Source organism: Hibiscus syriacus, unplaced genomic scaffold (genome assembly GCF_006381635.1).
Source record: "Hibiscus syriacus cultivar Baekdansim isolate YM2019G1 unplaced genomic scaffold, ASM638163v2 tig00110858_pilon, whole genome shotgun sequence".
In the NCBI taxonomy this organism is placed as follows: Eukaryota; Viridiplantae; Streptophyta; class Magnoliopsida; order Malvales; family Malvaceae; genus Hibiscus; species Hibiscus syriacus.
Genome location: NW_024062890.1, coordinates 1,582,185 through 1,605,184, shown reverse-complemented (window position 1 = coordinate 1,605,184; position 23,000 = coordinate 1,582,185). Strand labels below are relative to the sequence as shown.

At 31.2% G+C, this 23,000-nt stretch overlaps 1 protein-coding gene and 1 pseudogene across 1 annotated transcript; both read left to right on the top strand.

Annotated features, from left to right (window-relative positions):
- Positions 1 to 7,619: 7,619 nt before the first annotated feature.
- Positions 7,620 to 8,430, top strand: LOC120143501 (ethylene-response factor C3-like). The gene has a single exon (XM_039157807.1). The coding sequence runs from the start codon at positions 7,713 to 7,715 to the stop codon at positions 8,409 to 8,411; it is 699 nt and encodes a 232-aa protein (XP_039013738.1). The 5' UTR covers positions 7,620 to 7,712; the 3' UTR covers positions 8,412 to 8,430.
- A 3,563-nt stretch (positions 8,431 to 11,993) lies between these two features.
- LOC120143617 lies at positions 11,994 to 12,888 on the top strand (annotated as a pseudogene).
- Positions 12,889 to 23,000: the final 10,112 nt, after the last annotated feature.

The window sequence follows — 23,000 nt, the reverse complement described above, 5'->3', positions numbered from 1 at the left end:
TTTGTTTGGTTGAAAAGAAAGACAAAAAGGTTTTGATTTTAATTTGAAGGATTGAAATATTATTTACATTATTGAAGTATTTAATCTATTAGCCATTGCTAAGGCTTTGCCATTACCACTTTAAATGATAAAAACTGAACCCAAGAAAGCAAATGGGTCATTGGATATGGAACCTGCAAATCCCTGATTTATGCTTGATGAAGGAAGAAATTGCATTTTATAATATAATATACCACGCTTTATTGGCTGTACATGCAAAACATTAATTTCATCAATTTAAAACAGAATCATTATTTTCTCAATCTCCAACTACCACAAACCTGAAGCTGCTTCAATATTCTTTTCACACACAACTAAACCTTTGGTACTAAATCCTTGGCAAATCGTTTTGATTAGAAAAAGCCCGTTCATTTCAATTGATTTCAATTGGTAATTACGATAAACCAATCAGAAAACTAAAATAATATTTAATTGAAATAACAATATCATTTTTAGTTGTTCCTTCTAAGTAAGTGATTCATCTCTTTTTCTTTTTGTCTTTGTTGATCGGCGGCGGCACAAACTTTAATGTTAGTTGCCGACCGTCAATGTTATTCATTGTCATTTTATTTTCTCTTGTTTTTTATTTCAATAAGTCTGACTGTATGACACATTTTCTTCTGCCTTTATGGTATATTTTCCTTTGCCTTTTGAAATGTTTTTCGGCCGTTGTTTTCACTTATCTTTTTTTAAGGGTTGATTAGGTCATGACTGATTAAGATGACGCTTATCTGTTATATTGTCGATCTTCCATGTTTTGGACCTTGTGATTAGATTTGGATACCCGTTTTGCGTTCGTTGATAGTTTTTCACGCTTTTTGAGTCTGATTTGGTGTTTTTCGGTGTTCTTTCAGTAGCTTGATCCCCTTTTGTTGTTCGATTGCCAATGAGATCTATTTGTATATATCTTTATTCGAGTTTTCTTGGTTAGATTTTAATCTTTCCTTGTATGGTTCTTATGTGATCTTAAGTTGCTAGCTTTGTTTCAATGATTATAGAAAATTGTCCTAATTATGCGTTTACTTTACGATTATGATTGTAAAACTTTATTATAATTTAGGATATTTTCTATTTTGAATAAAATTAGTGATTTCTTTTTAAAAATAATATAATATTTAATTTATCCACGTATTTATCCTCCGGTAACCGTCGATATTGAATATGTTTAGATTTGTACGAGGTATCTCTCTCCGACAACTTCCCGGAAGCAGCACTGATAGTGTTGCAATACCGAATAAATAAATAAAACAAAACCCGAAAGGCAAAGACCAAAGACAAAGATTAAAACGTCTTCGTGATGCTCACTTTTTGTTTCTCCAATTATATAATCTAATAAACTGGTCCTAAACATCAATTTATTAGTTTAATTACTTGCTCCAACCAGTTGTGCAATGCATTTACCCCATATTGCTCTCCAATGACATGGCCCTGGGATTGATTTAGATTCGGTTGTCCCCACCATCATTTTAATTAACACTATTATTTTCAATTAATTGTATTTTAATCATATGTTATTTTCCTCATATTATAGTCAGTTTTGGACCCTTGACGAGGAATTCAAGACTTTCAAACCCTTGACGAGGAATTTAAGACAACGGATCCGTCCTATTTAAACAAAATATTTGTTAAAAGATATTTGGGCAAACCACCCATTTTTAAATTAAGGAAAGGCTGTGTATCATAATAGGCTAATAAATAATAAACGTAGATTATGATATCATTATCTTTAATTAATCAAAAGAGGTTGAGGGCGTTGTTACTTAATGGAGAATGAAACACTGAATGTGGGCACGATGAATAGGGTTAACATAATTTTATATTACTAAATAATAATTACTGTCAGGATCTATCACATTTTGTTATGCAAAACCTTGTTGTTTGAATGGATTCATTAGCTAAGCATAAGCTCCCCCACCTGGTTCATGAACCTTTTCCCAAATGAATTGGATTGAAATGAAAGGGGAGAAAATGGTTTCCATGGCCAGCCGACTGGCCCCATCCTTTTAACTTTACTATTAAATCACCATCCGATCGCTTTCAGCGTTGGAATTTTTATTGCCCCCATATGAAACCGAAAGTGCACTTTCGCTTTCTTCTTTCCATTTCTGTATTAGGTTTAATTTTAGGGTAGACTACATCAAATACCATTTTGAACGTTGGCTTGTTTATGCCGCTAAATTTTTTATTTTGTCAATTATAACATTGAATTTTAATTTTATATTTAATTATGTCACTTCATCGTTAAACCACTAACTAGACAATGACATGAATTTTAGTTTTATACTTTTTGTTCGTCGTTGACAGTCAATCTCTGCATGTCATCGATCTTCTTTCGTGATAAAATTAATACCAAAGCATTCACATTTTGCTATTCATTCTTCTTATGGGATTATTTTTTCACAATATTCATGCAAATTTAAAAAAATATATATATACAATTTTTAGATGTTTTAAGACTTTCTTAGATACGAGATTTAAAGTGCTTGTTCGAAAATCCGAAGAGTGAGAAGTACTATTTTGAGAAGATGAACAACCCACCTTAAAGCTAACCTCATTGGATATTCATTGAAAGAGATCTAAGTATTAATATATCGAATAAATGAATTTTTTATCAATTTTAAGTGAGTTTTGTGAAAAGCTAATCCCATGAGAAGAAAGAGGTGTGAAATGAGAACATTTTGAAAAGTGTAATAATTTATGTTTATATCATCACACCATTTAAACTTTAACAGTTCAATATTTACCTCGAAGAAAAACGAACATTTAATGTAATAATTGAAGAAAAATTAAGTGATAAAAATTATATATGTTCTAAAATTTAATGATATATAGTACAATTTACCCTAAAAACTTGAGAGGATTTGCGTCGATATAAAGAATGTTTGACAGCAGCGCAATGAAGTCACCATCCATATCCCCCCATTAGGAAACCTTTCCTATTTCTCTCACTATTGACAACGACATAAATAGATAGGATTTAATTTTGTCTTTATTTAAAAAATTGTATTGTCTGCTTTATTTGTTGTAATCGAATTTAAATATTCAAATACAAGTGGATGATCTAAAATAATCAAAGTCTTATACATATTTTATTTTCAGTACATATCTCTTAATCTTTAATATTTCTTACGCTTTATTAAAAAAATTATTTATCAATTTTTATTTAAAATTTATTAATGATAAAAAATTTAAAAAATTGTATAAAACTATTTAATCAAATAAGTATAAATATATAATTTATAGAATGCAATAATCATTTAAAATAACTATAGGAAGCCAATCCTCTAAACATGTACGATAGTTGATTGGAGGAGGGTAGAAATAGGTATGGGTATGTGACCCGACGGGTTCCGACCTGACTCGATCGGGTTTTTTTTTAAAAAAAATCAGGTTCGGGTCTGGTCGGGTCAGATTTTTTTAATGTGATGTTCGGGTCAGGTTCCGGTTTAGGGTGAAAAATACCCGATCCGACCCAAAAATATATATAATTTCACTTTATATATTTAGGAATAATTACAATAATACCCCTCTATATATTATTTTTTTCAATTAAGTCACTATTTTTATTGAATATAAATAATATTTTTATTATTATTTTGGGTAAGGTCAAATCGAATCAAGTTTTTAAGTTATATATCGAGTTGGGTTCGAGTCGAGTGAAATCTTATTTTAGTCGGATCAAATTAGGTCGGGATGGAGAACTCTTTGTTCTCGGATCAAGTCGGATGGACTAAAAACCTGACTCATGCCCATCCCTATATAGAATAAGGGGATAAGTCAAAAGATAAAAGGAAATCGGGTCATGATTGAGGGCTTAATAAAGAAATAGTGATGGACTAAAATAAGAATTATGTAATTATTAGTGACCATGTACTCCTGGAGTTGTGGGGCCTATTCATAGTTTTTATTTTTATTTTTAAATAAGTCTTATTATTTTTGTATTCAAATTAAAATGGTCAATGTACGAATGTACTGTTCATATTGACCTAATTGCTTTCCACGCTCTTTGTCACGCGATGGAAGTTTCCTAGTAAGTAGAAACCAATGCAACATGTACCCTTCCCATAAATGGAGGAAGGATGGGACGTCCCTATGTAGAGGGTCTATTGATTATAAAATAATTTCAACTTTAGACTTTAGACCTGTTGTTTAGTTTGATTCAGTCTAATTTTATTATTCAAAATATGATATATTAATATTTTAAATTATTAAAAATAAGTTAATTGAATTCAAATCAAACTCAATCACTCATGATAATATAAATACAGATTATTACTTGAGTTTAATCAGGATAGTTTTACAAGGGTCATTGTTTTTTTCTCTCTAAAAACTGTTATTATAAACGTATAAAGTCAATAATTTTAGTACTTACTATGCTAACATGTGCTCCTTAGGTGTCTTATTGTCCCCATTTTGAAGTGAATTTTTGAGGGGTAAAATCAGAAGCACGGATTGACATCACAAAGTGGACTAGTTTACTTTAAAAGTCTTCAAATGTTATGCTTTTTAATCCATGTTTAATTACTTAATCACATTTTAACTCTTTAATATCATTCTAGTTCATGCAAGAGTATACAATCGACTAAATTTGACCCTAGCTTATAAATGTTCATTTCCCTTTAATTAATTGCAATTTCTAAAAACAGGTTTTGATTTTTTTTATATTCAAAATTACTGTAGTTTCACTTATGGTCAAATTCTAGTTTTAGTCCCTATGCTATGCTTAAAGTTTCTTTTTATAATGTATGTAATTAGTGCAAATAATTAATCATTTTAGTCTGATTTCTTCAAAACACAAGTTCCCATTAAAAATTGGTAACATGACGAGTTAGAAGATGTAATGTTTTTACGAAAAAAATCCACAATAATATTTTAACTAAAATTGCTAATTAAAGGTTTTAAACGCTTGGACCAATTAATAATATTATAAAATAGAGGAGATAAAACAACTTTTAGTCTTGAGTTTAGCAACTTTTCTCAACGTGGTTTTAGGACTTTTTTATTCGCATTAGCCCTTAAGTTTAGATTTTGGTCATTTTTAGTTTGTTTGACGATGTGATGCTCTCGTAAAGACTAAGACGAAAAATTTATAAAGTTCAGGTTTTAATGTGAAAAAAAAGAAGTTGAGTAGAAATTGATTTATTCCGAAAGGAAGGGGTCAAACTATGCCAAATTTAAATATAATGATGAAATTCTCAACTGAACATAATAATAGAGTGATCAAAACTGAAATTTGACCGAGTAGCATTCCAGACATATAATGGTCAAAATGATTAGTTAATTAATTAAGATAAAGGTTGTTGAGAGTGGTCACGATCAAACAAAGACCGTATACCTATCTTTCCTCTTTGGTAGTGCTTACTAAATTCAACCAATTTTATCCACAACTCCTTCAACAAGATGGGGGCTGAACCTAGACTCATTCTTCCTAGTTCCTCCCCACCCAAAGCACTCCTCCTGCCTTATTTATTACCCGCTACGGATGATTCAACCACCACTGTTTTTTTCCTCTTATTTGTTAGGTTATTAGGGCTAGCTTGATGAAGAAAAATGTGACTTCAACTCATAACGTATAAACATTATGGGCATCTGCACATCGCTTTCAATCTTGTTTAGATCCTGTTCGTGCTGATGTTAACATGTCGACAGGACTTAGACATGGATGGAGGTGTCACTATGCTTTGCCTTATTCGTTTAAAACACTCCAAAACATGCCCCCTTTCACATGAGCTCCTCATTTACCCCCTTGTTAACAACGTTATACATTATAATCACTTGTTGAAGTAAATTCAACTCTCAAAAAGTGTAAAAAAAAATGTTTTGTTGTGTAATATTATATGTTGATACTGACAATAGCGATGATCAACATTTAAAATGATACATGTAATCAACATCTAATAGGATAAGTGATTGGTGAACTTTTGTCCGTTAATATGCCCCAAAACAGACTTGTACAAGTAATTGATGCTTTAATTATTTTGGAAGCGATAATTAATTTGCATGCAAAGAAGAAGAAAAGCAGTTTACATGATGAAAACGTGAATTAAATTTATACATTATGAGGGCCACTCTCATATATAAGGGCCCTATGAGAATCTGATATCATTTGGATGTTCTTTTTCTTCTTCAAAACTTAAAGCGAGTTAAAGACATTAATTTTGAATCTGTACGCATCTTGAAGCGAATTTTCCCAACCTTTAAATCAATAAAGGATAATTAAGCGTTTAATTTCCAAAATTATTCTATCTACTACTTTGGACACCTCTCTTTCTTTCTATGGAAATGGCTCATCAATATCTATAATTTAATTTATATTTTATTACATTATATATGTTATGATAATAAAGTATTAATCAATTATAATTTGATAGGATTATATAATTAAAATGTATAAAAAGTACAAATTTAAAGTGCATATATTCATAGATATTTCAAATTCATGACTATATATTTTATTTAACTTGTTGTCGGACACCATAAAAATCTTTGTTGTTGTTACACAATTCCTTAGCGATTACCATAAGTTTTTCATCAAGGGCATCGGCGGTGGTCTCTTCAAGCCACTTCCCTGTCGTTTTTCTTTTCTTTAATCGCTTGTTTGATTTTAATTTTCAGTTATATCTTAACGCACTTAAAAAAATATTTTCTCTTTACCTTTCTTCTAGTAAAGGATATAATGGGTACCGGTGTTTTTGGACTCTCGATGCAGTTTTCTTCTACTGATTTTCTTTTTTGTCTATGCTTATTCAGGATTTCATGGTTGCTTATTTTTCCGATACTTGGTTCCTCAGTTCGTTTGCATTTAACATTCTATTGGTTCTTGGATATATGTGTCGGACAAGGTTGTGATTAAATGAGGATTTTTTTATTCGTTTATCTCGTATATTCTTCAGGTTTTCTTTCTCCATGTCTGATGTTTTAAGACATTCAAGTGATCTATCTCTGTATGTCATTGTCTTAATTGTTCATGTTCTTGTTCAGGTTGTCACTGACCGATCACTATTATAATTTGCTTATGATAAACATTAATGTATTTATCACATATATATGTGGCAAAATATTATTGATGATGTTTTATTTAACCAATAAATATATTATAGTTCTACTTAGAAAAAACTTATTTTCTGATACCCATAGAATAATGAATAATTACAAAAATACAATTATTAAATTCTGGTAAATGTTAATTACTTTAACCAATTAAATTCTGTTTGGGTACTTTTTTTAATTGTGAATTTTAATTCAGTTTGCATAGATGAGCTCCAACTGTCGATTCTATTTCTCATTCTCAAACCTTCTTCCTGAAAAGTGAAACCAGGAAATCCCGTGCCACTTGTATTGACAAATGGCTACCACGTAGGTAAAAGAAGCCGTGGTGGACTGCTGACACGGCAGATACATCCTCTCTTACGCAATTTTGGGTCCAACCCCCGCCGCCGTACGTCACTTTTGACTCACGTGCATATTTTCCTTATTTTAATTTTAAAATAAAAATGAGAAAAGAAATTATTGCTCAAATCTGCCCTTCCTCTCTGGTATATAAAGGGTTAAAAGTAGTTCAAATGTTGCGAAGACCAAAACATAGTTGCTCATTCGCCACAAAACAGAACAACAAACAGAGCAACAACCTCAAAAATCGAAAACTCTTGCAAGAACTTGAAATCCCAACAAAAATGGAGGAACCCACTTTGTTCCAGTACTCAACTACTTCAGAATTCTCCCCAGAATCATCGTTCGGGTCCAGTTGGTGGGACGAGCTTCTTAATTACGATATCTCCATTCCTTTCATTTTCAGCTTCAACGGCACCGACGAAGTCGAAATGAATTGGATGGATTCATTTGCCGAAGGACCCAAAGAGTCATCGGAGTCCAACTCCACCAACAGCGTCAAAGAAGAAGAGGTCACCTCGGATGCTAAACAAGAAGAAACAAATGGTACTAAGAAAGAAAAGAGTTACCGAGGTGTGAGGAAGAGGCCGTGGGGGAAATACGCGGCCGAGATTCGAGACTCGACGAGGAATGGCGTTAGGGTGTGGCTGGGAACATTCGACAGTGCTGAGGCGGCAGCGATCGCGTACGACCAAGCGGCATTCTCGATGAGAGGGTCATTGGCTACTCTGAATTTCCCGGTGGAAGTGGTGAGGGAATCGCTGGAGGACATCAAGTATGGATGCGAGGAAGGTTGCTCTCCGGTGGTGGCTCTGAAGAAGAGGCACTGTTTGAGAAAGCGAAGGAAGAATAAAATCAAAGGCAAACAAAACCAAGTGGCGGCCAAGTCAAGGCAACAACACAATTTGGTTGTGTTGGAAGATTTAGGATCTGATTACTTGGAGCAACTGCTAAGTTCATGTGACACTATTTCTCCTTGCTGAAACTTCGGCTCTTGCTTTCTTTCCAATCGTTCTTGATGTAATTAAATCCTGGAGGTCTGCAACTTTTTGTTGGTGCGTATTTAATCCTTATCGGATTTTGCTTCTTCTTTTCCTTTGTACAATTTTCTTTCTGAAGTCAAAACTTAGAAATCAATAGAAATGTAAATAAAATTATCTTTACGTATTCTGCTTCAATTATTGCAGCATGTGGGGGAATCACTATGAAGTGCTCTCCCCTTTATCATCCACTTCAATTTATATTCTTCGAGGACTGAACACTTTACAACGTACAAATGATCAAAATTATTAAATTTCAGAATTAAAATTAACTTGGGAGTATAAAATATACCTTCAATTTATCAAACAAATTCAATTCTGGGTTTGAGATAGAATGACAAATGCCATCATATTACGAATCCAATGGTAAATATCGAATTATGTTGGTGATACAGGCGCAACACAACTTTAAGAAAATGATAGTATTTTGTTGGTCAACAAATCATGACATAAATTATAATAAAATAATATGTATTTCATGGAAAACTAATAAAATAAATTAAACTAACTAGCTAATCAATATAACTAAAAAAAACTTAATACACATCTAAATTATTTTTAAAAAAAATCTACACTCAACATAACAAGTTGAATTTAGTTATTCGAAAATAATAAACTAAAAGAAGATCGATTCCCTAAAATATCATTGGATATTACAAACAAAGAAAGACAAGAGATAAATATTGTTTAAGATACCTTCTGCTTTCCCTTGTCTGTTACTAAAAAACAAGCCGACAATCTACCAAATTTATAACTAATAATTTTTTTTTTTAAAAAAATTCATCAAACGATTTTAATGGTTAATAGAAATATTATTCTGATAAAAATTTTAAGTTCGAGTAACTATATCTATGAGGTGTATGTATTTTATTGACGACTAAAAAAAATTAAAAATAAATATTATCTTATAATCACCCAAAAATCAATTAAAGAAAGAAGGTAAGCAACTTTCATTTTAGTTTTCCTTCGTTTAATTATTTAATTTTCTAATGAGATGAAAATAAAGACAGTTTCTTAATTGATGCTTGGATATGATCTCTTTAAAGTAAATTGTGCTCAAATTTAGGGTTCTAATTCGAATCTAGAGGGTTGTTTTTTTAATCTAAATTTATCCTTTGTTTATGTAAACCAAGATGGCTTTAGCATGCTTATGCCAGCTCAAGGGAGCCAAGTTTGAAGCAATAATGTGGAGGCCGCGTTCTAGAAGTTTAATTTCAATTGAATTTTGTGGTACCTCTTCCACCTTTCCTCCACAAAGTTGATCTCTATACTCTATTTTCAGAGAATATTTCGGGAGTACACTTTTAAATTATATCGTATAAAAAAAATTATAATGTTTTGATATAATCTATGATAAACAATAAATATGTTAATCTTGATAAATAATCATATTAATCAAGCACGCCATGCTACAGACAACCATAATAACCATACGATTGGTATTCATATTAGAAGTCACTATTAAGCTTCTCAACCAAGATCAAGAAAAGGATATGATATCTTCATCTTCAATCTTCGTTCTCTCTCTTTTTATGGAGACAGTAAACTTGAATAGCTGTCTACATTCGAATAAATACTGGTTGCAACTTTTCTCTCAAGTTAGAAAAGATGAATCGCCAACAATCGACTTAACTCATTTGTTTCAATCAATAATTGATACAGTAAACGTGAACAACTTCAAACCAAAGGTATCAATCACGATGAACCCTCCAAACTGATTATCCTCAAGCAATCTGTCTCACTTCCCGTATTCATCCAAAAATTCTCTCCTCAAACCTATTTGTATTAATGAGTTAGTTACACAGACATGCCTATAGTCGGACGGATTACAAATCCTTCCTAACCTTTCATAATATATTTGATCACTCTTCTAAACATTTTCCTCAATCAATTATCAACAAGACTTCTATTTCAGTGAACGAACTCACGACCTCCAAGGTCAAGCATACACTGCCTCTAACAAGAAACATTGAAGAAGCCCATCAGCAAGGACATTGTTTCTAGCGAGGACATTGTTTCTTACACACACAACGTATGGCCAAGATGTCCCCTCCTGGAATCACTTGATGTACGCATGAGGTGCACCTCAACTATTGGAGTGCAACATACGACGGAGAAAAGGGCACTAAAACAACAGGTCCTCATCCATCTGAGTTATGCTATGCCTCTTCCAATCCTTGTAGAGAACAATGGAAACATACCATCTCCACCCAACTTAACTTTATTTTCTATAATTTGTGTGACCTGTAGGACACCGGGACGAGGCCTCGACAACACGAGAAGGCATACTCGTCTGAGGAGGTCTTGATCGATTTTGGGTCAGCCATCGTCACATCGTAATATGGTAAGCCTCGCACAGATTCGCAAATAAAATTTTAAATTTCTATATTAAAGAATACCCTATAATGGGGTAGACGTATCCAAGTGTATACAAATATCTAGTAAAAAAATTTAATTGATAATAAAATTTATAATTATTTTTTTAATTAAATAGGTCACATCATATATTTTTCAGATCAAACCAATACGAAAAAGTCACAAACTCTAACACGTCTTATAAGTTGGGTTCAAGTTAAATTATCATCACTAAATGATGATTGAATTCGAATGAAATTGAGTCTAAATGATAAGATTGACAAACAAACAAAAAATACATTTTTATACGAATATATCAATAATTTTATATATACTCGATTGTACTCATACCTAACTCAACCCGAATTGACTTGAAGATCCAAGGTTTACCTGACTCGAAAATCAACTTATATGGTCAAAAACTGATAAATTTGATATTGACTCGACCTAAAAATCGAATGATTCAATATTGACCCGAACCAAAAAATAATTGATCTGATATTGATCCGATCCGATTAAATCTAAACCATATTCGACTCAAATTAAACCTAAACCGAACGTTGTCAATGCTCAAAATGACCTGACCCAAACTACGCGTTTGCCACCTCTAATTTTGGGCCATCATCATGATCTTCAATCTAATGTTTTGACCAAGAAACAGAAGGTAGCAGAAGGGTCTACCAGGCATTTGGTTGTGCTCTATCTAATATGATATTGAGGAAACAATCACATCAGACACTACAACTTCAAACACCCCCCCCCCCCCGGCGCCAAATTTCGTATACATTTCTCAGTTTCTTTATGTTACAACTAAAGATTATATGGACCTACTTTTATTGATTTATTCAATGACACAACATAAGCCAAACTATATTGTATGATTTGATATTTTAATGTTGAAGCACATATATCTTATGAGTTGAACGCTTTTCTCAAAACCCATTCCATATGTTTGCTTAATTCATCCTTTGGTGTATCTGTTCAGTGGAAACTTTAAACAAGGATAAGCAGATAAGATGAATGACTTAGTTGCAATGCCGTTCTCATAATAATGTTCATCCTTTGTGAAGTTTTCCAAATATCTGGGATTTTGTGATTCACGCAAAATGAATATTACTGCTATTAGAAATGCCACGACATTTGAAATATGTGTATGCTTAAAGTAAAACACAATGGTACCATTTCACTGCAATCATCATAGCTGGGATGGGCTTCTTCACTGATCCATATAATCTCTTCTGCATATCTCTCGTAACCAAATTGCTCGGCCAGATATACTATCACGTCGATGGCGGTAAGAGCCCTGGATCTTTGCCCTTCAATGTGTTAACGGTGTACCGTTCTGCGGAATGCTAGCGGGCCAGCTCTTCTTCGGTTGACTGAGTAATAAGCTAGGCCGAAAAAGGGTATATAATATGACTCTCATGCTCATGGTGTTAGGCTCTGTTGCATCGACTCTTTCTTTCGGCAGTCACCCGAAATCAGTAATATCAAACCTTTGCTTCTTCCGGTTCTGGCTTGGCTTTGGAATTGGTGGTGAGCATCTGCTTTCTGCCACCATCATGTCCGAATATTCTAACAAAAAGACTCGTGGAGCTTTCATTGCTGCAGTGTTTGCAATGCAAGGCTTTGGTATTTTAGCAGGTGGTGTTTTTGCTATTATTTATCGGCTGCGTTCGAGGCATGGTTTCCTGCCCCGCCTTATGAAGTCGACCCTGTTGGCTCCACCATTCCTGTAGCAGACTACGTTTGGCGTATTATTTTGATGGTCGGTGCACTCCAAGCAGCTCTTACCTACTACTGGAGGCTGAAGATGCCGGAAACCGCTCGTTACACATCCCTCGTTGCTAAGAACATTAAACAGGCCGCGTCTGATATGTCGAAGGTTTTGCAGGTGGACACCGAGGCTGAACCAGAAAAGGATACGCAATTGGAACAGGACAAAGCCAGTTATGGTTTGTTTTCCAAGGAGTTTGCTATACGCCATGGACTTCACTTGCTTGGAACAACCACCACTTGGTTCTTTCTGGACATTGCATTCTACGGCCCAAAAGGATATCTTTAGCGCCATCGGCTGGATTCCTGCAAGATTGAGGTCCACTTGCCATGGTATATCAGCAGCTTCAGGAAAGTTCGGTGCATTCGGGTTCTTGTATTTGGCTCAGAATAAAGATAAGGCCAACCAAGGCAGATGCAGGGTATCCTCTAGGTATTCTGGTGAAGAATTCACTTATTGTATTAGGTGTAATCAATGCCTTGGGCTTCCTGTTCACTTTCTTGGTGCCTGAATCAAAAGGGAAATCTTTAGAAGAGATGTCAGGCGAGAACGAAAACAATGGAGAATCGGAAAAGGCACCGCCATTGTTGTCATCATCATCCTAATGGACAGTTTATGGTTGCTGATAGTTTAAGCTCTCTAAATCTCTTTAGTTCACCAACAGGTTTTTTTTTCCAGCTATTTTTCTATCACATGTACGTTGTTCTAATAATAGAGAACTCTACGGTTGCTTCTTTTCGTACACCAAATTCTCTTGGGAAAATTATCTTCCATGTTAGTTCCATAAATGTATCATTAGTGTGATTAGCAGCACGCATGCCACAAATGGCATTTGGCTGCAAACAAAACCAGATTGTCATGCGATTTTTTGATTGATATAAGCTTTTCATAATTCCATACAGATGATTAATCCAAATGGGGTTAAAAAATTTCACAAATTTTGGAGATTAAACTTGTAGAATAAGCAATCATGTTCAGGCAACAAGCTTCTTCCCTTCACATATTTAATCAGCATTTTAGCTAAAGACTCCAGTATTAATGATTTGGGCCACTGCCAATAAATATAGTTAATATGATATGTCTTTATTCTTTACAACATAAATAGATGTTATGGCAAATCAGAGGGTGTACTTGGGTTAAAGGATTTTTGTACTTAGAATAAAGCCTGCTTGTTTTCTTTGATTCGGAATATTTTGGTACATTAAGGTTCTTTCTGGGTTACATGGATTCCGGTGTATGTTTTGAAGGGCGCTACCTTATGGCAAGTTAGCACTAAAATGTACTGTAGTTGGTGTGTGAGACGAAACCTTAAGGTTAAAGAGGAGGCTTTTGTGTTGCTTGGGGGTGTGACCGATTGGAGTTTGATTACCACTACATGGATTTGGTATGAGGTTCGGACGATGTATGCTACTGTTTGTTGGCATAGGTGTGGTTTCCCCTTCTTATTCCCAAACATGCTATTATTGCTTGGCTTGCAATCTTGGGAAGGCTTTCAACAAAGGATCGGTTGATTCGTTGGGGGTTGGTGGCTGATTTTCAGTGTGCGTTCTGTGGACAGTTGGAATCGCGGAACCACTTGTTTTTCTCTTACCCGTTCTCTATGATGGTTAGGGAAGAGATGCTAAGGTTATGTAATGTGCACCGACATGTCATGATTGGGATCAGGAGCTCAATTGGGTTGTTTCTCTCCTTAAGAGTAAGTCTTTGATTTCTTCTATTTTTTTGGATAATTTGATTTAATTACCCAAGGAGCAGTGAACTGCTACAAAATACAATCAATGTTCAGAAATACAAGGATCACCCTTAAAAAATAAAATGCTAATCAAAACAAACTTAGACTATACCCCATTGGTTACAAAGAGTAGTGTTAACAATGTCTAATCTATGTGAAAACTTGCTCCTAAGTTGGATCTCAACAATTTCCTTGATCTCACCAAACATAGCCTCGACAGTAGATGCATGAGATTGGAAAAAGCCTCCTATTTCTTTCTTTCCAGATAATGTAGATCAAAGCATTAGAAGAAATTTTCATAATTGAAGTAAGAAGGGATTTACCCTTCCAAGTTGCCACTGCCCATTAAAAGAGAGCAGTCCACGTGAAGTGTCTAAATCGAAAACCATTAAGGGTGAAGATTTCAGTCCATAATGCAGTGGCAATCGGGCACTCCAAAAATAAATGGTTTCTGGTTTCCATACCACCACCACCACAAAGAGTGCATTGGCAGTCTTTAACGATATTGATTTTGTGCAGTCTCTCTTTTGTAGGAAGTCTGTCAAGGAAGGCCATCCACGCAATGAGACTGTGCTTGGGAATTAGAAGAGGAAACCAAAGCAGTGAATGCCTGAACTTTAGGATTTTTCACTCGAATGTCATTCCATAGGTCATTAATTTTCTTGGAAACCTAAGGCAGAAAAGATGAAGCTCCAGCCCTTAGCTTCAGAATTTGCTTTAAACTCCAGCTCATATTGGATTTCTTCTATTTTGAGAGTGGCGTGGAGTGCCCATTTATACTTTGTGTGGCTTGATTGGAATAAGAAGGTCTTTCAGTCTCTCTCGCTCATCAAATAGTGTTTTGAGTCAAATTATTGAAGTAGTTCGGGTCCAATTTAGTAAAAAGCGTATTATTCATGTAGATTTGGTCAATTCCCATTTGTGTGGGGATTGGGGTATCTCCCCTTGTGGGTGAGTATTGTTGGTTTTTTTTCTGTGATTTTGTTGATTGTAGCAATTGATTTTGCTTTCTTTTGGGTAATAAAATTTTCAAATTATCCAAAAATAAATAAATAAATGTTATTTCGTGAATTAACTTTAAAGAATTTTATTAAATAATTTTTGAAAAAAGTACATTTAAATAAAATTTTCAAATTCCCATACATATAATTTAATTTTAATGTCACTTTTCCAACATAGACATTTTCCTACAAGATCGAATTACATCCTCAAACAACCCCCAAAAAAATCAATTTTGTTAATTTGACCAAAGAAGAAATAATTGAAAATCAACGTACCCTTTTCGCAAGAATAGGAGTTCATTTCATATTTTTCCAATGTACCCAACCCAGTAATCCACATTCTTCCTCATTTCAGCCACCTTTCTTGAAATGCAATATTTGTCAAACTTTCATGATTAAGGGACTTGATTACTAAATTTTCTTTTCGCATTGTTTATGCAACAAATGAAGAAAAAAAAATCCATGGAACTAATGCACGTGGGTAAACTAGAGATGGATTAAAAGAGCAGATAGGGACCGTGGTTCTTGAAAATTTTAAATTCTTATATAATTTAAATATTTTTATGTATTTTTTATTAAAAAATATTTTTTTCGTCCTTAAAATTTTATAAAATTATTCTCTAACATAAATATTATCTATTTCCCTAGATCAAGCCTAATAGTTGATGAACAAGATATAGACGAGGGAGTGGGAGACTTGGTCTCTTTCAAGTTTATATATCACACGATTCATGCTTGAGCTATATGTCAATGTCACTACTACTACTTCCGCAAGTGCTCAAGTGGCACAAAAGAGACACCGTCTTTCACCTATCTTTGACTATCATTCGTCATTGCTACCTATCATTCTAAAATGTCTCATTTTCCAACTTTTTCGTATTGACTTAACTTTTTTTTTTTACAATTATTAATATTTTATTCATTAATGATTAAGTTAAATTTGATGTTTTTAATTTATAGCATTTGTAACATCAAAATTTAGAACTTTGGAGGTTGCTCCATCCACACTTTTTTCTTTAAATATTTAAAAAAAATTAAGTTTAAATAGTATTTTAGCCCCTAAAATTGTACTGATTATTATTTTGATACTCGACGACTTTTTTGTTCATTTTAATCTTAAACTTCTTTTTATTATTATAAAAATAATTAGTTTTATTAAAAATAAAAAATATTCAAATTACAATAAATGTTTACAATCATATTCATAAATTAAACACATAATAAGGATATTTTTCTATAATAGTTAACACAATAAACTAATCACTTAATATCACACAAGAACCAAAAAATGTTAAATAATCTAACCAAATAAACTCCAACAAAAGGTAGATACGAACAGATTTGACTGCATTGATAAATAAACTACAAAAGAAAATCAAGTTATTCAAAGATCACCGGTAAACTGTATATTAGAGTCGAGTGATGTGAAAAAATTATCTACGAAAACAAATCGTATGACTAAATCCAATTTAAGAATCTAACGTAAAAAAATCAATATGATAATAAATAAGTACGATCTCTATCGATTGTGATGATGTCAATAAAATAAAAAGTCAAAGTTTACAATTTGGATCAGAAATTTAGGGAAATAGAAAAGGGAGTAATATATAAGGTGAAAAAAGGCATCACTTTTAGGTATACTTTTTGGTGGCCGCCTTGCGGCCCGGATAAGAACATTTTTAGATTACTGTTTTGTTTTGTTGTTATTTCTCAGAATCTTATGCTCTTTCATTAAAATATAAAATAAAATCTCAGATCTGAGCTTTAAATTTAATTTATTTGAACAGAATATTTGGGATATGCGTTGTGTAGATCGTGATCCCGCCCAAATGGGGTTCTCCTATTTTTCTAATTGAAAAAAATATAAGACATTTAAATATCCCAATTTGATAATCTTTAAAAGCAGATAAATATTTTAGAAGTTAAAGAATATGGTGAATCCAATATTTTTTATATTTTTTTATTAATATAGGATAAATATTGTAATATTTGTTCAAAGATAAGGACCCAAAAGAATAATAATTTTTTATCACTAAGGTCATTTAGTTCGTACATGATAAATTTCAATATCTGAATTTAAATCTCGACAAAATAAAATAGATCCAGATAATAAATATTTAAATACAAATTTATTATTTTATGAAATAAAATAATAATATGTAACTATTAATACCAACATTCACTTCTAATTTCTGACTTCCAAATATAAAATAAAATATAAAAGTGTATATTAGTTTTATGTACTTTTCAAAAAACAAAATCAATGTGGTCATCGAATTAATTTTACTTTTAATGTGGCTCTAGAATTTAGAAAAATAATCTAATGTAATCCTTTGACCAATGACTTTCGTCATTGATTGTTACGATGATAATGTGTCACTTCATAATTCTGATGTAGCAATCCATGGTGACGTGACTGATGATATGGTAGATGGGTTAAGTTAATTCTTTATTGAGTTTGAGGGCTAAATTGGTTTTTTAGTTTGTGGATTTAATTAATTTTTTTAAATAAAAATATTGAATATTTAAAATATACAAATATTTAAAATATATATATAATAAAATACCAAAAATAAAAATAAAATTGCTAAAAACTTAAAATATATATATTATTTTTATCTCGAGTTTAACCTGATTTTTATTTATATAAATCTAAACTCATGAATCATGCACAAATTTTATTTCATATATTTACATCTAATTATCTTAAACTCCAAGTGTCTTTCTAATTCTATTTCACTAAAATTTAATAAAATTGAATTAAGTAAATATTATAAAGTCTTATAAAAATAAAATTTAAAAGTTATGAAATTAAAATTTATTTATAAATTGAAATGAAATTATATAATTTAAAAATATATAAAGAATAATTATACAATTAAGAGGAGCATTTTAGTGAATATAACAATATACCCTTTTGTAGAAAAAATAGGAAATTCGACCTACCATCAATTCATGTTAGATACAACTCTATAATGTCCAAATAGATATTGACTATATGTGTTTTTGAGGTATTTTTGTCACCCAAAATATTTATTTATTATTTTTTTTTCAAAGAATAACAAATATGTCTCTACAAAGTAAAAATAAATTAAAACTCACATTAAAATTGATGTATGAACATAACAATATAATTATACTATTCTAAAAATTTGTTGGTTAAAGTGCCACATTAAGTTTTTTTTCTTAGTCTAAGGGCTACATTGACTGCAAAAATAATTCGAATGTCTCAATGATTTTTTTTCCAGAAAAGTACATGGATATCATGTATCATTTTACTTAAATAAACATAAAATCAAATATCTAAATATCTAAATCGTAATAGCAATTGTAATTACTATGTTACCCCCTTCTGCGTTTGTCCTCTCCCAATCTTTTTTTGTAATTTCCCTCCACTGTCCTAAAATGTAGGGTAAACTATGTATTTAGTTCACCCATTATTCTGTGATTCCTATCAACTACTTTTTTTAATATCATACATAACATTATATTTTAGCTACCTACCAACAACAATATTTATATGTTATCATGAGGTAATGACATGTCATCATTGAATAAAAAATTCACGTCAGCAGTTTTATTTTTTTTAATATAGGTGATCAAAACTGCTATTAAAATAGATGATAATGAAATATGTATTTTACCCTAATTTATTAAACTTTCATCATTTTGTTATTTGAATTAAAGTGTAGATGGTAATCTTTTTAGAAAATGAAAGATGCCATGTGGTGTTGAAATTAACCGGAGGCTATGCTCAACCACGTGCCTGTGATAATTTATTACGTTTTGTTATATTGTATATAATATCTGAATAAAATATTTTGTACATCATATCAAATACTCAAAAATATAAATTGCACGTTCATTCACACACACATATATATATTACATGTTAAATTCTTAATCATTCGTCCGTTTTCTAGTCTATACGATTCGCTCTTCTTTTTATTTTGTTTTTTCACTTTCATGAATTTTCACTATAGTTTGAGGATGTAAACAGGAAATGATAAAAAAAAAATTAGCGAGGTAAAATATCAAAAGTGAGCCTCAAAAAAGTTTTCTTTTCACTAGTGAGTGCATAAAGTCTTGTATATCACTTAATGAAGTGATAATGGGTAAAATTACAGTTATAAATAATATGTATTACATTGGATTATACTGAGTAAGAGTCGAATTTGAGAAGTTAAAAAATCTACTATCTCAATATTTTTAACAGAAGCAGCTAGTTTTATTAGAAAAATATTCACAATTACAATAATATTTACGATCATGATTATAAATTAAATATATAATTAGGATATTTTTATGCTCATAAACAAATAAATACGAATAGATCTGATTGCATCGGCAAGCGAATCAAAAAATAAAACTATCCATGAACAACTGAAAGAAGTTGCATATCAGAGTCGATCGACATAAGAAAACTATCCACAAACGTAATTGTTTAAGGGTCCAAATCAACATGATAGCAAATAAAGCAGTTAAATCTAACATTGAAAAAAGATAAAACAAAAAGAATGGTATAATTATAGATAAAAAATGCTAAAAATATACCAAAAGACAGAAAAAAATGTGTCATAAAGATATATTTATTAAAAAATAAAAAACAAAGATAACTAAAGGATGTAATGTAATAAAATAATAGAAAATCAAGGAATACTGTCAATTTATAACTAACACTAAAAATGATATCGTCACCGACCAAGCAAAGATAGAAAAAAATTCAAATGGTAGGAGAGAATCCTAAGAGAAAAAACTAAAGAGTTTTTCGTGGAGGTTTAAATTTCTTCTACTAGATATTTATATAGCCTCACTTTTGCTAACTATTATGAGAATTTGTTGATTTTTTTTAGTGATTTTAAGTTTTTATTTATTTATAATATTTCTTAATCATAAATAACTCTCACACATCTTAAATACAAACTATTCAAATCTAGAATTTTAAATATAATAATATATCTTTTAATAATTGAGGTTATTAAATAGATTCACTTGTTGATTATTTAAAACATATAATATTATATTATTTATGAATTGTCCGTCCAGCTCAGTTGGTAGAGCGTAAGTCTCTTAATCTTGTGATCGTGGGATCAGGTCTCATGTTGACCAATTTATAATTACCGAAATTTTTCCATAGAAATTACTCTCATCCTAAGCTTTGGAAGCATCCTACTACCCTACTTCTTCTTATCTTACATATGAAATAGGTCAGCTAAAAGTATTATATTATTTAATGTAAAGGTAGCACTTGGCATGCATGCGTCAAAAGGGGTTAGACTTTTAGTCATTTTTTGTATGCAAGTACAACGATAGATTTGGCTGTGTACTCTCCTGTTTCACAAATACACAAAGTCGTCTACAGGTTTTTCATTTCAAGTTTATTCGTTCATTATTTTTTATAATTTTAATGTTATATTATATTAATTATTTTTTATATTATGTCTTTTTAATTTATATTATCATAAACTATTTTAATATCATGATATTATTATAAAAATTTATCATCTATATTATTCATATTTAAATTTTTTATCACATCAATTATAATTTCCATTAATAAAAATAATTTATTTTATTTCCATAGAAAATCGTATCGACATGGTGTCGGTAAAAGGTATCTCAAATATTATGGATTGAGTTGGCTTTTTTCACACTGACGATGTGCCCATCCTCAACCAATAAAAATTGAGATTATGGATATTTTAGATTCAGGTTGGAGTCTTCTATTATATTATGGATTAATTGTTTTTAATTCTGATAATTGATGAGATATTATTGATTAATTGATGATATATTTATGATCCTAAAATTTAAATAATATATTTTGATATTTTTTATTGAAAATCTCAAATATAATTACTTATATTTGTTTTTGATAAATCATACATCTATACTAAGTGAGAAAAAGAGAGGACAATCATGTTGGCAATTTGCAAGCTACTTTGGATACGTCTCCTTCAAAGCTTTCATAATATTAATAATAATAAAGATTGAAGCATGCTTTAAGAAGTATTTTGGATTGTGGGATGTGCCGAACAAAATCGTCCATTTTCCATGTCTCCCTACATATACCCGAGGAGAAAAAGCTTGTCAAAGTAGATACTTTTCCATTTAATGAAATGGTCTAAAAACAATTTTTATCCTATAACTTATCAAAAAAAAAAAATCATGTTAATCCTTGAATTTCTTTTTCATTTTTTAATAATTTGGATGGATTGAAAGATAGTATATGTTCAGATTTTTCTTAGTTCATCGATAACGTACACACATCCTAAACAGTTGATTGAACATAGAACATCTACGAAAAACAACATTCTCTTTTAAAAATTACAAAATGGTCACCCAACTATTCATTATGTTCCAAACAATTTTTTTTTCGTTAAAAAATTAACAGTCGCCTGAGTTGGACATTAACTATAAGATAGTCGTTTGGGATTATAATATTAAATTTTATTATATCTCAGTCAATAGGTTAATGTCCAGCTCAGACTGCCGTTAATTTTTTAACAAAAAAGGATGAGTTTGAAACATAATGATAAGTCAGGCGGCCTTTTTGTAACTTTTAATAGTCAGTGGATTCAACAAAGCAACTCCCTATAGTTAAGGGACTATTTTATAATTTTTAATAATTGAGAGACTGAAAAAAGCAGTATCACATAAATAGGGAACCATTTATATACTTTACCTTAAATATTTTGATATTTTTTATCAAATTAATCAATTAACAACAAGTAAATAGTTTAGCTGACATCAATTATTTTATTTTATTTTATTGTTGATGTTAATTATTTAATCTTTTTACAATAAATTTTGACCTAATGAAATATTAGGGGTGTGCAAATCTGGATACCCGATTTTTTGGGTATCCGTAACATCCGGGTCGGTGATTTCTCAGCTTGTGTCTCGACCCAGATGTTGCGGGTACCCAGTTTTTTTTTCATTTTCAAAGTATTAATTTTAAAAAATATATACACAAATTTAAATGTTATATAACTTCGAGTTATATATTCCAACATCCGAACATAAAATTTAAAAGTTCGAAATACAAAATCTAATAATTCATAATATAAATAATTTATTATATATATATATATATATATAACTAACCAAGTACTCGGGTAAACGGATACCCGAAAAACTTCAATTTTGTGATCCGAGCCCGACGTGAAAAATGTAGGGTTGGGTATCCGACCCGTCCGGATAAATTTTCTTAAAAAATTACTCGATTTTTTTAAATGCAGATCGATAGGTCAAGTTAAAGGGTTAGGTAGTTTTGCGCACCCCTTCGAAATATAGCTTTGTTTTCCCTTTAGAGTAAAAAAAAACATAGCTTTGTGATTAGCCTTCCTCTGTTTTAGTCAAAGATGGTAGAAGTTTTTCATTGGTAGAAAAAATTGCCATCCACCTCATATGATTGATTGACTCCCAACTAAAACAATTTGACCATTTATGTAAGGTCGGTTTTGAAAGTTTTCAATTATGAATTGATTCATGTTATTAACAAATTCATCTAACATCTCAAAATTTTTAATATAATCAAAATAATAATGTTTTAATATTGTCGAAGTAAAAATATAAAACCTGATATTCTCATAAATAAAATTACGTAAAAGATTGTGACTTTTAAGTCTACGTAAGCCTATGATATTCAGCTAATTAATTAGTTT